Source organism: Vanessa cardui, chromosome 19 (assembly GCF_905220365.1).
Source record: "Vanessa cardui chromosome 19, ilVanCard2.1, whole genome shotgun sequence".
In the NCBI taxonomy this organism is placed as follows: Eukaryota; Metazoa; Arthropoda; class Insecta; order Lepidoptera; family Nymphalidae; genus Vanessa; species Vanessa cardui.
In genome coordinates, this window is record NC_061141.1 from 5099864 (window position 1) to 5113844 (window position 13981).

Here is a 13981-nt window from a genome sequence, read left to right on the forward strand (position 1 = left end):
CAAACAACAGTGCTCAGTAGTGTTGTGTTCCGGTTTGAAGGGTAAGTGAGCCAGTTTAACCACAGGCATAAGGGACATAACAACTTAGTTCCTAAGGTTGGTGACGCAGTGACGATGTAAGGATTGGTTTATATGTCTTACAGCGTCATTGTCTATGGGTGATGGTGACCACTTACCATCAGTTGGCCCATATACTCGTCCGCCAACTTATACCATAAAAAAAAGAAAATGTGAAATAAAATATGCCCTTAGTCATACTTCTAAAAAATTGAGAGTGACTTTTTATGTGCGCGCGCACAAGATGACACGAAAACGACTTAATGAAGTTGCTCGCTAAGCCGCTCATTAGGTGTCAAGAGAGTGTCAAAATTCACACCTTCTTATGAAATGTTTATATTTTAAAAAAAAATTGTAGCTTTAAACTTGTTATTAATTACACTTGTTCAATCAAATCCAAATTACATATTCTTACCCCTACTCGTTCTTGAGAAACTCTTGACAGACGGACTATTTGGAACTTATCTATTTTTTTTAATCCTACGGAAACTTAAAAATATGCGATATAAACAAAGTAATAAAGTAAAAAGTAAAGTAAAGTAACAGAGATAATATGGCCTCCTCTTCCAATAAGGAGAGGAGGGTTTAAACCCGCAATCATCGGTTAAGTTATGCACGCGTTCTAACTACTGGGCCATCTCAGCTCTAACTAAGTAATAATACAAATTAAATTAAAATTATTACTATTATATCAGGTAAGCTCCCTGATATTATAAATATTTTTTTGCTTGATTACGAAAATAAAACTTCAACAATTATCATCATCATTATCATACGTAGTATAAAACAATATCATTATATTATATTATTATTATAATATAATAAATATATAATATAAAACAAATTCGCTTACCGCTGTCTGGTCCTATGTATGCTTAGGCCTTTAAGGCAACGGATTTTAATGCGTTTCTTTTAATACAAAGATAAATTCTAGAGAAAGGTATTTGTATATAATACATGGACAATATAGTAAAAAAACACTCATAATTTTAGAAGTTTCTAATGTGATGTCGTTAATCAACAAATTCTGTAGTATATTTAGTATCAGCGTTGCATCCGTGCGAAGCGGGGTCGATTCGCTAGTATCTCTATAAAATTAAGTTGATATAATATTTTAAATTAAGTAATTCGTCATGGGAAATGTCATTATAACAGTGTATCGCCGATATGGGAGTCGATTATCAAATTGACGTCCAATGGGCCATTTATTCAGATAAAAACACAACTGTGGGTTCTGAATTCTCATTTATAACTTCCTATCGGTTGTTTCCAAAACATTGTTCGTGTGAAAAACGGGACTGACCGCGGTTACAAGTAATATTAATATAAAATATTTAATTTTTGTACAAATATGAAAACTGTAGTGTTTCATTCAAATTATAATAAATGTACACTTTATTAACATAAGAATTAATAACATTGAATGCTTAAATATATACAAATATGAACTAAAACTAGTTACTGTATAAATCTTGACCGCGTGTTACGGTGGCAAGAATGTTAGCAGCATTTCCCCGTTGTATCGAAATTCCGATCCTCTGGGCAAAAAATGAACCAGCCCTCCTGTCACCAGTGGAGGTAATGAGGTAAGGTGTTATACTTTTGATGAAAAAAATAATAATTAGTTAATAAAAAAAAGTACATTAGTATAATAGAATATGTTCAATAGACTACAGAACATATTGTTTTATTTGTTAAGGCGTTCGTCACATCATTATGTTTGGTCAAAATTGGCACGAAATATTAAAATATCTGGTTTTAATTTCAACTGACATTTATCTTAAAAGACCGTTCTATTGATTTAATTTATAGTTATATTATTTTATCATAAACCAATTTCTATTCAATTTCGCTTGCTATTTCGTTTAGACGCCTTTTTGTGAAATTAAAACTACGTTCTTTGGTACCTATGTATGTCGAAGAAAGAATCACGCCATCGCATCGATCATTATCTTTATTCCGTAAACCGCGGTCATTCTCCTGTTATCATATGGTTTGGTTTTGTAATGTTAGGTTAGAGGTGTGATATTCTTCCGCCAAATAGCAATACTTTGTACTGCTGTGTTCGGTTTAAAGGATGAGTGAGCCAGGCGATAGGGACATACCATTGTTTTGATAGTTGATGGCTCATTTGTGATGTAAGTACCGTAGAATGTTTCTTAAACTTCTAACGTCACTATAGGCCACCCATATGATCGTCCACACATCTTTATCATAAAAAATAATGATAAATTTAGGCAAAAGTATAACATTCGAAATTAATTATAATGTACATAAGGAACTATGCAAATGTACCAAAATATAATGTTGCATTGTTTTAATATTGATTACGTCGTCTCCATCGACCGCGTTGAATTATTGAATATGCATAATCTTATTCTGTCAAATCATAAGCCTAGCTTTACTGATCAAATTGTCTCTTATGACCTGACTAATATCATTGAACAAGCACGTAACATTACTCAGCATTTATTATGAGATAATATAATTTTCGAGCTGAGATGACCCAGTGGTTAGAACGCGTGTATCTTAACCGATGATTTCGGGTTCAACCCAAGGCAAGCACCATTATCATATGTGCTTAATTTGTGTTTATAATTCATCTCGTACTCGGCGGTGAAGGAAAACATCGTGAGGAAACCTGCGTGTGTCTAATTTCATATAAATTCTGCCACATGTGAATTCCACCAACCAGCATTAGAACAGCGAGGTGGAATATGTTCCAAACCCTCTCCTTAATGGAAGAGGAGGCCTTAGCCCAGCAGTGGGAAATTTACAGGCTGTTACTTTACTTTCTATTTAATATAATTTTAAGACGATGATATTCGTCCGATTGCCGATTGAAGAAAAAATAACACTAATGGCCCGATTACAGTAATAATTTAGTGATAACAAAGCCTTACCTAAACTAATACAAAACCAAATAATTTAATAATATAATTATATGTTTATTTAAAAATAGAGTTTATATAGAATAAAAAGAAAAACCTAATCTCGCCTTATTTAAGCGGTATGTCGACGGTCTTCTTTATAATCTTGTTTGTATATTGATTTATAAACTTTTGTATTCGAACTTTAAATTTCTTATCTAATATGACATTAGTTTTTTTTTATGTAGAACCGCTATGGCCTATCGCGTGCATCTTAACTGGTGGTTCCGGATTTCAATTGGCAACGTATTTTTATATGTTTAATTTGTATTTATAATTCATTTCGTCCTCGGCGATCAAAGAAAACATCGTGAAGAAACCTGCATGTGTCAACTTTGTCCTCTATGGGAGATAGGATAAACTTAAATAAATTTAATTACACACACACACACACACACATAGTGGTTTATTAACATTAACAGATATATCTTTTAATTGTACATGATATATTTATTATACATGATATAATTACTCTTATTTCAAATTAAGTTGCAAAGAAGTGTAATCCCGATGGCCTTATTAACTTCTTTATGACAAATTAATTGTAACAACAAAAATAAATAGTGCTTTTACGTTATATAAGACAAAGTTTAATCCCTACTTATGCCGTTTTATAACTACGGAACTTGAAACGTTATAAATGTAAAGTGTGTTTGTTAGTTTATTGTTATAATATTTTAGCACAAACACAAATTTTTGCATAGAATTTTTGAGTAGGAGAGTATTTTATTTAAAATACACAAATATAATATAATTGAAGTGTCTGTTTGTAATATTAAGTTAAATGACTGGAAGAGAATTAGTCAGGATTTGAGTGAGCTAGTCATTATAGTTATTAGGCATATTCAATTCTTTGATGGTGGTTTAAAGGTATATGATACGAATCAAATATTTTACATTACCGGGGTTCGCAGTTACGAATGAGAGGCATTTGACATACTGTTTCCTGTTTTAATTTAAAAGAAAAAAATTAGTGTACGTCATAAGACCTTTTAAGATTACTTAAGATACCTAAGTGATAACAAAATGTGAATCTTAACCAACTAGGGTAAGAATAGTTATCGCCCGCGGTTTCGCTCGCGTTTTAGGGGATTGGTTGACATGTGTGAGGCAAGAAAGAAGCCTATGTCCTTTCTTGAACAAATTTCCTATCTTGGAGTACTTAATTTCCTTCATAGCAAATTTCGTCAAATTCGGTTCATTAGTTCAGTTAAAGAGCGAATGTGAAAGTGTCTGTGACTGTCTGTGTCTCTTTGTCTGTCTCAAAGAGACACAGTCACAGACACTTTCACGTTTATAACATTAGTATAGATTAAACCTCGATTCAGAATTTTAATGTGTCTATTTTTTGTGTTTATAAGTAATCTCGTGTATCGGATCAAAATAATCTACAACTATCAAACCACATTGAAGGGTGGTTGGATTTCTAAGCCATTATACAAAGGGCCCAGTGGTTAGAACGCGTGCATCTTAACCGATGATTGTAGGTTCAAACCCAGGCAAGCACCGCTGATTCATGTGCTTAATTTGTCTTTATAATTCATCTCGCGCTCAGCGGTGAAGGAAAACATCGTGAGGATACCTGCATGTGACAAATTTAATAGAAATTATGCCACATGTGTATTCCACCAACCAACATTGGAACAGCGTGGTGGAATATGTTCCAAACCTTCTCCTCAAAGGGAGAGGAGGCCTTTAGCCCAGCCGTGGGAATTTACAGGCTGTTGTTGTTTGTTGTTGTATACAAGGAGGCCTTAGCCCAGCAGTGGGGCCTTAACAAGCTTTAAATTAACATTGATTAGGTATAGCATTACATATTCGCAACGCTTCGCGAGTCGGACTATGGCTTATATTGGACGACAATAATCAACAAACAGATGGAATGTAGTTTGGATCAATCAGATGCCCTAAATATCTTCGACGGGACATACCGATGCCTGTGGTCGTCTCTGACTGACAGATATTTCGTAGACTACAAATTACTGATGTTTAGGTGCCATTTTGTGATTGTTTAATTATTAGTTAGTTGTTTTTTTTTCTTAATTTTTAATAATATAATGAGGTATGATTGTTTGTTGGTGTGTGTGCACGTGTTATAGTGTGTGTAATGTACAGAATTTAAAAAGCATTTCAAATTTATACTTAATATTGTACAAATAATAATTTTTTTGTAGAAAATACATTATCATATTGCAATATGTATAATATAACTCTGGATTTAGTTTTACTCTAATATTTTAGTATGTTTTGATGTGATATGATTTTTTATAGGTGTGTAAGTACATATACCTACATTAGTTAGTTGTTTTTTTTTTAATAATATTATGAGGTATGATTGTTTATTTTTGTGCGTGTGCACGTGTTATAGTGTGTGTAATGTACAGAATTTAAAAAGCATTTTAAATTTATAATAAATATTGTACAAATAACTATTTTTCTATAGGGGTAGGTACATATTCATATATCTCAATATATGAATAATTTAATAATAGACATAACATTAGTTGCGATCACCGTATGTTTTTATAAATATTTTATTTATTCTTAAAAACTATATTTGACATTTCAATTAAAAAAGGTTGTATATGGTGCAACAGGCCTTATGCGCTTCGATTGTTTGGTATTATAGCGATAAATAAATCTTGTTATATATAATATAGCTAATAGTATATGTGTTCTACATAGTACACAGATGGAATCCCGCAAATCTCCTGGACACGGCTAAGTCGGTGGCAGATGTGTAACGACTAATTATCTAGTTTGACTAATGAACTCCTTAATAATATTGTATCTGTGTGTGAAATACACCTGTATGTGTGTTTTCGTGTAAATTCACACGTTGCTTATGCTATGTTAAATGATATTGGAACGCTTTACCAAACTCAAACTCAAATTTCTTTATTCAATATAGAAGCATTATACTTATTGATTGTCAAATGAAATACTATCAACGATTCGGAAATTAAAATACCCAGAGCTAAGAACCGGCGAAAGAAACTCAGCGGGTCTTTTTTTCTATCAATCATATTTTTTACAAATATTCAATATGCATAGAAGTATCCAGGAGGAGGTTTTATTTCCAAGATGTGCTATCTATATCTAATCATATATATGTAAGTATACACGGTACATATACCGCAATATAATAAATAAATATGAGACAACATCACATACATTACTCTGATCCCAATGTCAGTAGCTAAAGTACTTGTTTTATGGAAAATCAGAAGTAAGGACGGTACCACAAACACCCAGACCCAAGACAACTTAGAAAACTACTGATAATCTACATTGATTCGCCGGGAATCGAATCCTGGACCTCGGAGTGGCGTACCCATGAAAACCGGTGTACACACCACTCGACCACGGAGGTCGTGTAATAAAATTTTCTAAAATTTTTGTCAGTCTGTCTCTGTTTGTTTGTTCCAACTATTATCTGGAACGGCTGGACCGATTTTGACGGATGATTGGCGGGTTCAAACCCAGGCAAGCACCACTGAGTTTTTATGTGCTTAATTTGTGTTTATCATCTCGAACGGTGAAAGAAAACATCGTGAGCAATATGCATGTGTCTGGTTTCAACGAAATTTGCCACATGTGAATCTATCATACCGCACCAACCTTCTCCTGAAAGAGAGAGGAGACCTTAGCCCTGCATTTGAAAACCTACAGGCTGTTACGACAACAACAACAGCCTGTAAATTCCCACTGCTGGGCTAAAGGCCTCCTGCCCCTTTGAGGACTAGGCTTGGAACATATTCCAGCACGCTGTTCCAATGCGGGTTTTTATGAGTTTCTATGTAGCATCTATATATCCTTCACCACCGATTCATGAGATGAATTATATCACTCAATAATAATCAATAAACACAAATTAAATGATTCTTGCCTGGATTTGAACCCGCAATCATCGGTTAAGATGCACGCGTCCTAACCTGGGCCATCTCTACTCACTCAACGACTGTTACTACATCTATAAAAACTATTGGCTATATAATACTAAGGCTTAAAGAGTTTTCATATACCAGTACTTTTTTGACATATTTATAAAGTTATAACTAATTTTTCTTAAAAAATATTTTGGCATTCTTTCTTTTTGATTAAAAAAGAACTGTAATTTTTATTGTTTTATATATTATATACATTAATCTGAATCATAAATACTAAAATTCAATATATATACATTTTTACGTATTCATTATTAATTTATTACATGCACGCATGTTACTCCCACTAATTCTTCTTTGTTCTGCGAACGAACAAATAATTAATGAATCTATAATTGATACAAAATAACGCAAATAGCGGTAATTAAAACGCTACGTTGAATTTATTCATACGCATAAAGGAGGTTACATATCGAAATTTTATAATCTCTGAAACGGACTTGCAAATTATGTTGTGTATAATTCATGTTGTGTATTCAACTTTAAATAAATATTTAATATCGTTTCACTAGTATTATCTAGCAACTTTGTATTTGTAATTAATAATATCCTTTTTTTCTCACTGGATAAATGCTTTACGCGTCTCCCTCATGTGAAACACTTCACTCGTCGTTGCTCAGGACACAACGGAATACCCACTAAAAAACCAGCGGTATCCTCTCCGTCTTTTCAGTGGGCTCCACAGGATCGCTTTCACATACTATTGTGACGTCATAATGTAATTACTATATCCTGATTAATGTCGGCTGCGGTGACTTTTTAATTGTGACTTGAATTGGCCAAATACTTTGAGAATATAATAAAGCATTTCTGGAATAGAAGATCAATCTCTATTTCTTTCTGTGCGTTACCTTCATGGTTGATCGGTAATTGGGAACGGAACGCTTTATTATAATGCACAAGTTTTTGTGGAAGCATATAAGGGCGATTTCTTTCTCTGCCTAAGCCTTACCTTCACGGAGTTACGTCAATTTGTCTATTCAGTGATTCAAACCAATTTATAATTAACATTATGAAATGTATCATTTTTAAACCATATATGTATGTACATATATCCATAAATATTATACTGCTGGACAAATAATTGTTAAAGAGGCCGCCACTTGGATTTCTTCTCTCTTTTTTTACAAAATAACGATGATGTGACACTTCTCAATAGGTTTAGTCTTTGGTCAGCACTATCGTATGCAGATTTTTACTTGAAGTTTTTATAGAAGTTCATATTTTTTTCATTTTGTAACTCACATCTTCTTGAGAATGCTTCCCACTTTTTCATACGCAGACGGAAAGATAGAAGATAGATGGCAGAGAGTGACAGATATCTATACATATTGTATTAGTATTTGTATTCATTTAACACAGACATAATCCTGCTTACAATTGCTTATAGAACATATAACATACACTCTGCTTATTTACTGATCGATTTGTCCATATTTTAATATGTTCGGATCCAACGATGCGTAAGGCGTCATAATTGAAAATAATCCCAGTTTTAAATCGTAAATTGAAAACCAAAAGCTCTGACGGCGAGCGAGTGTATTCATAACGATAACTTCGTTTGATATTTCATTTAATTTCTATAATAAACGCTCGTCCGGCCTTTGGGAGATATACAATAATTGGTAAAAACTAAACTTTCTCTGATCATCTATTACTTAGTATAGATGAGTTTATTTACAAACATAAATGTTTAATCATAAAATGAGATTTTTTTTAATATTCGAGAATGAATGTATTCCTGTTTGGTAAATGGGTAATCTTATGTTAAATGGTCATCAACGCCCATAGGTATGGGCATTGTAGGAAATAACTATCCCTTACATCACGAATGTGCCAACGATCTTGGGAAGTAAATGCTCTTTGATGATCCTTGTGGCTGTTACATTGGCTCTGGACCGGAACAGAACAATTCTAGATGTGTTGTCTTTAATCTCTATAATTCTGAATTTATTAAATTTGAACAAGAAATTATATGATAAATTAGTGGATACTAAGTATTGTGACAAAACAGACCAATTTTGACAATAAATTACGATATACAAATATTTGCTTTTATTAAAAATACTTGTTAGTCGAATTTGATACATTATTGAACTATTTTACCTTTACCTTGACTTGTAAGTGTCTCAAACTTTGCTATTGATAGCAGATCAACCGATAGGTCTAAAATTTGGTTTATATCGTAAGGATTAAAAAATAGTGTACATTTTGTCCAAATCCTGTAATGTTCAATACTTGTGACATCATTGAAACTGTACATAGTTAATAATTAAAAAAACTTAAACTATTTTTTATTTATCCCCTTTGAAGTTTTATATAGAAATGACAGATACTGTCATGAGAAATGACGTAAAAGATTTCGCTTTCCTTTATGTTTATTTACAGGAAATGATTACAAATTCACCGTACATAACTACATCGCGCGTTCCTTGTCACGTGCGCCAAAGGGGTATATTTTTATGGAATACGTAATTCTGTTTGACTTCATACGCGGTGTCCATATTTGCCGAAGACTTCACGTCCCACATGCAAAGAGCATGAACTATTTCCAATAACTTCGGGATGTACGAACAATGTGTCCGGTTTTAAAGATGACTGTAGTATGATGACTGTGACTGTACTGTGTATTCGAGTGTTTAAAGGAATACCTAATAAACCTAATGCATTTTTATTCTTGAGTCTACATAAACATAAGTATTCATAGATTAATTGCGAACAATCCTCAATGGAATAAAAGTTGTATCAACTTCAGGATTCGAGCTTAACTAAAGACATTTATCAAATGTAATGATAAAACGAAACCCAAATTTATTTAGCAAACCTTTAAAATTATGAAAAATGCTTAGATGTTTAATAGCGACGTGACTTAGATTTGTCAGGCAATGGAAACGTGCTCGTCTATAACGAAACAGTTCTTAGCAAATAGAGGGAGACATCGACTGATAGAAAAATTTCTCGAGAGCCTTTCACCTACGACCGACAGACTGCTCGTTTAATAGTCCACGACTTGCGTCATAAAGTTTTAACGCGAAAAGTATAAGCACAGTTATTTATTATTTATTTAACATTTAAATTAGATTGCATAGACTCCTATGTTACCTTACTTACTTACTTTAAAATTACCTTAAAAATACTGGTAGTACTGTTGCGCTAAATATTGCGTATAACACTTCTAAAACAATACATTCAAATAAAATATTTGTTTTGAAATGATCTACTATAAAAATTAAATTAAAAAATAATGCGAATTTCTTAAAAACTATTTCTTCATTTAGACCACACTTTATTCGCAACGCTATGCGAATCATTCTCTATTGTTATTTGTTTTGAATTTCTTGTTTATTGTCGTCAGAAGATGAAGTTGTTTAAATGTTTTGCTGTTTAAACTTAAGAAATATGACGATCACATCATTTAGTGTTTCAATACGACGTGCTGAGATAGTGTGAAAATGTATTTATATTTGAAAATTGGTTATTTTGTCAAGTTATTTTTTCTCATTACATTCTTGGGTTTATTCACATATACTATATTGACATTTTACACGTTCCAAACGGCATATTCCAATATGTCACAATTGGAACTGAATCAGGATAAAATTGAAATCTTTTCGAATCCTGAAGTAAAACAGCAAGATATAAGAACAGACAAATTTAAGAATCTGAAGTACGTATTATTGTGGACTAGTTATAACAATAACACTGAAAATATAATTGGTGAAGGGCAGACTCCATTTTTTGAGAACAGATGCACTTATACCAATTGCTTTTTGACTGGTGACAAGTATCTGCTAAACGAAGACTATACTAAATTTGACGCGGTAATTTTTGATGTTCATCAACTGCAAGTCTGGGATGTAAAAAACTTACCCATATCTAGATCTCTTCACCAGAAATATATATTCTATGGAAAAGTATCATCCGAAGATTTTCCAATATGCAGTGCTTATTCTAATAAGTATTTTAACTGGACCTGGTCCTATAAACTAGATTCGGATATTGTCAGTCCATTTATTGAAGTAAGAGATTTTGATGGTAATGTTGTAGCTCCTAAACTAAACGTTAATTGGGAGCCTAAAATGTCAGTCATATCAGAAGCTGTAAAAGAACAGTTAAAACAAAAGAAAAAAGCAATAGCTTGGATAAATAAAAAATGTCAATCAAGAGATAATAGGATGGTATTTGCGAAACGTTTACAGATTGCCTTTAAACAGAGCTCATTAGACTTTGACATATACGGCTGTGGAAAATTAGTTTGCTCAAGAAAATCATGCTTAGAAACAATTAAACGAGATTATTATTTTTATTTTTCACCTGAAGATAGTAATATGGATGATTATGTATCGGCAGGGGTATTAACTGCGTATGATCAATTTGCAGTACCGATTGTCTATGGAGGAGCAAATTACAGCAAGTAAGAATATAATATATAACTTTACTTTGTGGTGTTTTGGGAGGTATATCTGGTGTGGGGTATTTATTAGGGAGTAAGCTAGTGTAACTACGGGTACAACGGACATAACATCTTCATCATTGGTTCGCAAGGATCATCATCCTTGCACCATCGTGCAATAGCGTTGTTAGGAAAGTTTATTATTATTATATTTTCTATTACAACAATGTCCAACAGCAATTGGCGACAGCAAGCACTCATCAGCTGGTGACTCATTTGCCCGACCTCCAGTCATGAAAAAATTTGTTTTTCCACATTTAAGTGGGAGATGGATGACCTTATTATCATTGGTTATCTAAAACAGTAAACTGGCATTATACAGATGAAAACTGTGCCTTATTTTATTGCGCTACCTTTAAGACGAAATTTTGCCAGAAACATTAGTGTACTGTTTTATTCTCTTGAAGTGATTTGGTCCAAGTTCTAAAATCAGCAAATTCTTCGTTCGAATCAAATTACTGATGGAATTTAATATTTCTTTATTTCACAGATTCCTACCAGAAGCCTCTTACATAAATGCGGGTACCACTTCCATAGATAAACTAGTAGCGTTAGTGGAGTACATTATACGGAATCCAAATATCTATTATAATTTTCATCGCTGGCGAAACCATTACGTTATTAGTGAAACTGAAAAGTTTAATGGGATTTGTGAAGTCTGTGAATATCTTAATGACCTGAGCAAGTTTGGAGTTGTTAGTATAAAGAGTAACTTTAGAAGGTGGTGGTATACACGGCCATTATTTGAAAGATGCTTTCCGAAAAGCCATGACCGTCCTGATGTGTTATCGTATGTTAATAATTCAAGACGCACTTTACATTGATACTACGAATCAATTTGTATTTCTATATCAATTTATTAACATTTGAACTTATTTATTGACACTTTAATTTATTTTGTGATTTGAATGAATTTATTTGAGATAAATGAAATGGACGGCTTAAGATTGTGGCGGTATTGCTTCTTAGAATGGCGAGGCACAGTCGTGAAACTTGGTATAGCATTTGTAGTACCTTACAATTCTTGTAAAAATATGTATTGCCCTACAATTTTAAAAAGAAAAGTTGGTTTAACCTTGTACTTAATAGACGTATGAAAATACCTATTTAAATAATGTATTAATACCGATGTCATAATAAAGATTTTTTGCAATAATAAATGAAATATTATTATTCTTATTTAATGTTCCGGTTTTCACGTATATGATTTTAACCGAGTATGGTATTTTATTTTTTTGATATTATACTTTTTGTATTAATTTTACTTAAATTAGATAAAGACACGAAACGTTTGACATTTTCCAAGCAGCGCTTACAATTTTTTCTTTTCTGTAATATAACAATGGAAATTGTGAGTCTATTGACACCTTTTCTTTTATAATAGCTGCTCGAAAGGTTGAAGTAACAAAATATGTTTCTTATAGTTTTATTTTTAATACCTATAGGTTATTGGTACGAAATAGTCTTTAGTAGTGATGCGAAACATCTTCTAACCTCTCAGGGTGCACGAATCACACACGGCATACGCGTCTTACTCCTTAAGAGCGACAATAAATATTTTACGCCTATAAATAATAACGATTTTCCTGTACCTTTTAGCATGCATGGGGCTGATCTCTTAATGACAATGTGTCGTGCTTTGTTAACTCCCACCCATGTATACATAGCTGTCGCCTGGCGGCGGCTGCAGTGTTGTCAACTTGAGAGACTTTGGATAAGTCAGATGATAAATAAAAATTTTAACAAAAAGAAAAATCGACTACATGATTTTAAAACAAATGAATATGCACGAAAAAGTAATAAAAATAATTGCGTATTCAACATATTTTTTAGAGTCTTCCTAAGTTAAATGAAATGAAAAATATTAGACTACTTTAATGTCGATTAACGATTATATCATGTAGTTATAATTATTGGTATATTTGGAGCCGGTGTCAGCCACGGTGCCCTTGCCCCAACAATCAAAAGAAAGAAGCGATACGAGCCCCTTGATTGATCCAGTATATTATTGTGTAAAAGGTAATTTGTAAAAAACATATTTGTTAAAGTATTCTCGTATTGTTTTTTGATAGATATACTGTAGGGTTTTATTGGCTGACACCGACTCCAAATATACCAATAATTATAACTACATGATATAATCGTTTTTAAAAGAGTTTTTAGGGGACACATTTTAGATTTTCTTTAGAGACATTTTATTTAGAAATTAACAAACAACAATTAAATCTTCAGTTCAATTTAATCTGGTCAATTCCAAGTTGATTGCTACTTGTTCTTATTGCAACCATTTACATGTCACCACTGCCATACACCTACCACATCGGTATAATAACATTCCGTGAAGGTTTATAAACGGATACACATGAATAGGTATGCAAAAAAATCATAGTCGATGTCAGTGGTCACCCGTGCCGTGTTGTACCCGTGTTCACGTGAAAGAGTCTATACAAGTCAATACACCGGATTCAAGTCGAAAGTATATAGTGAATGGCGACGCCCGGTCAGGGCTGCGCTGTGCCGTGTGAAAGCTCTCTTAATAGTTCGTACATTACTAGTTAACCGAGTGAATGTGAAAGGGCACTAATACTTTTTAC

At 32.8% G+C, this 13981-nt stretch overlaps 1 protein-coding gene across 1 annotated transcript; it reads left to right on the top strand.

Annotated features, from left to right (window-relative positions):
• The first annotated feature begins 7319 nt into the window (after positions 1 to 7319).
• Positions 7320 to 13047, top strand: LOC124537926 (alpha-(1,3)-fucosyltransferase C-like). The gene is made up of 2 exons (XM_047114886.1): positions 7320 to 11348; positions 11878 to 13047. Exons 1-2 carry the CDS (start codon positions 10387 to 10389, stop codon positions 12209 to 12211), a joined length of 1296 nt encoding a protein of 431 aa, XP_046970842.1. The 5' UTR covers positions 7320 to 10386; the 3' UTR covers positions 12212 to 13047.
• The last annotated feature ends 934 nt before the right edge of the window (positions 13048 to 13981 follow it).

Excerpts from the sequence above, each read along its gene's own strand:
- LOC124537926 (XM_047114886.1), top strand. The coding sequence starts at position 10,387 with ATGTATTTATATTTGAAAATTGGTTATTTTGTCAAGTTATTTTTTCTC. Across the intron at positions 11,349-11,877 it reads GGAGGAGCAAATTACAGCAA|ATTCCTACCAGAAGCCTCTT; the intron begins GTAAGAATATAA and ends TTTATTTCACAG.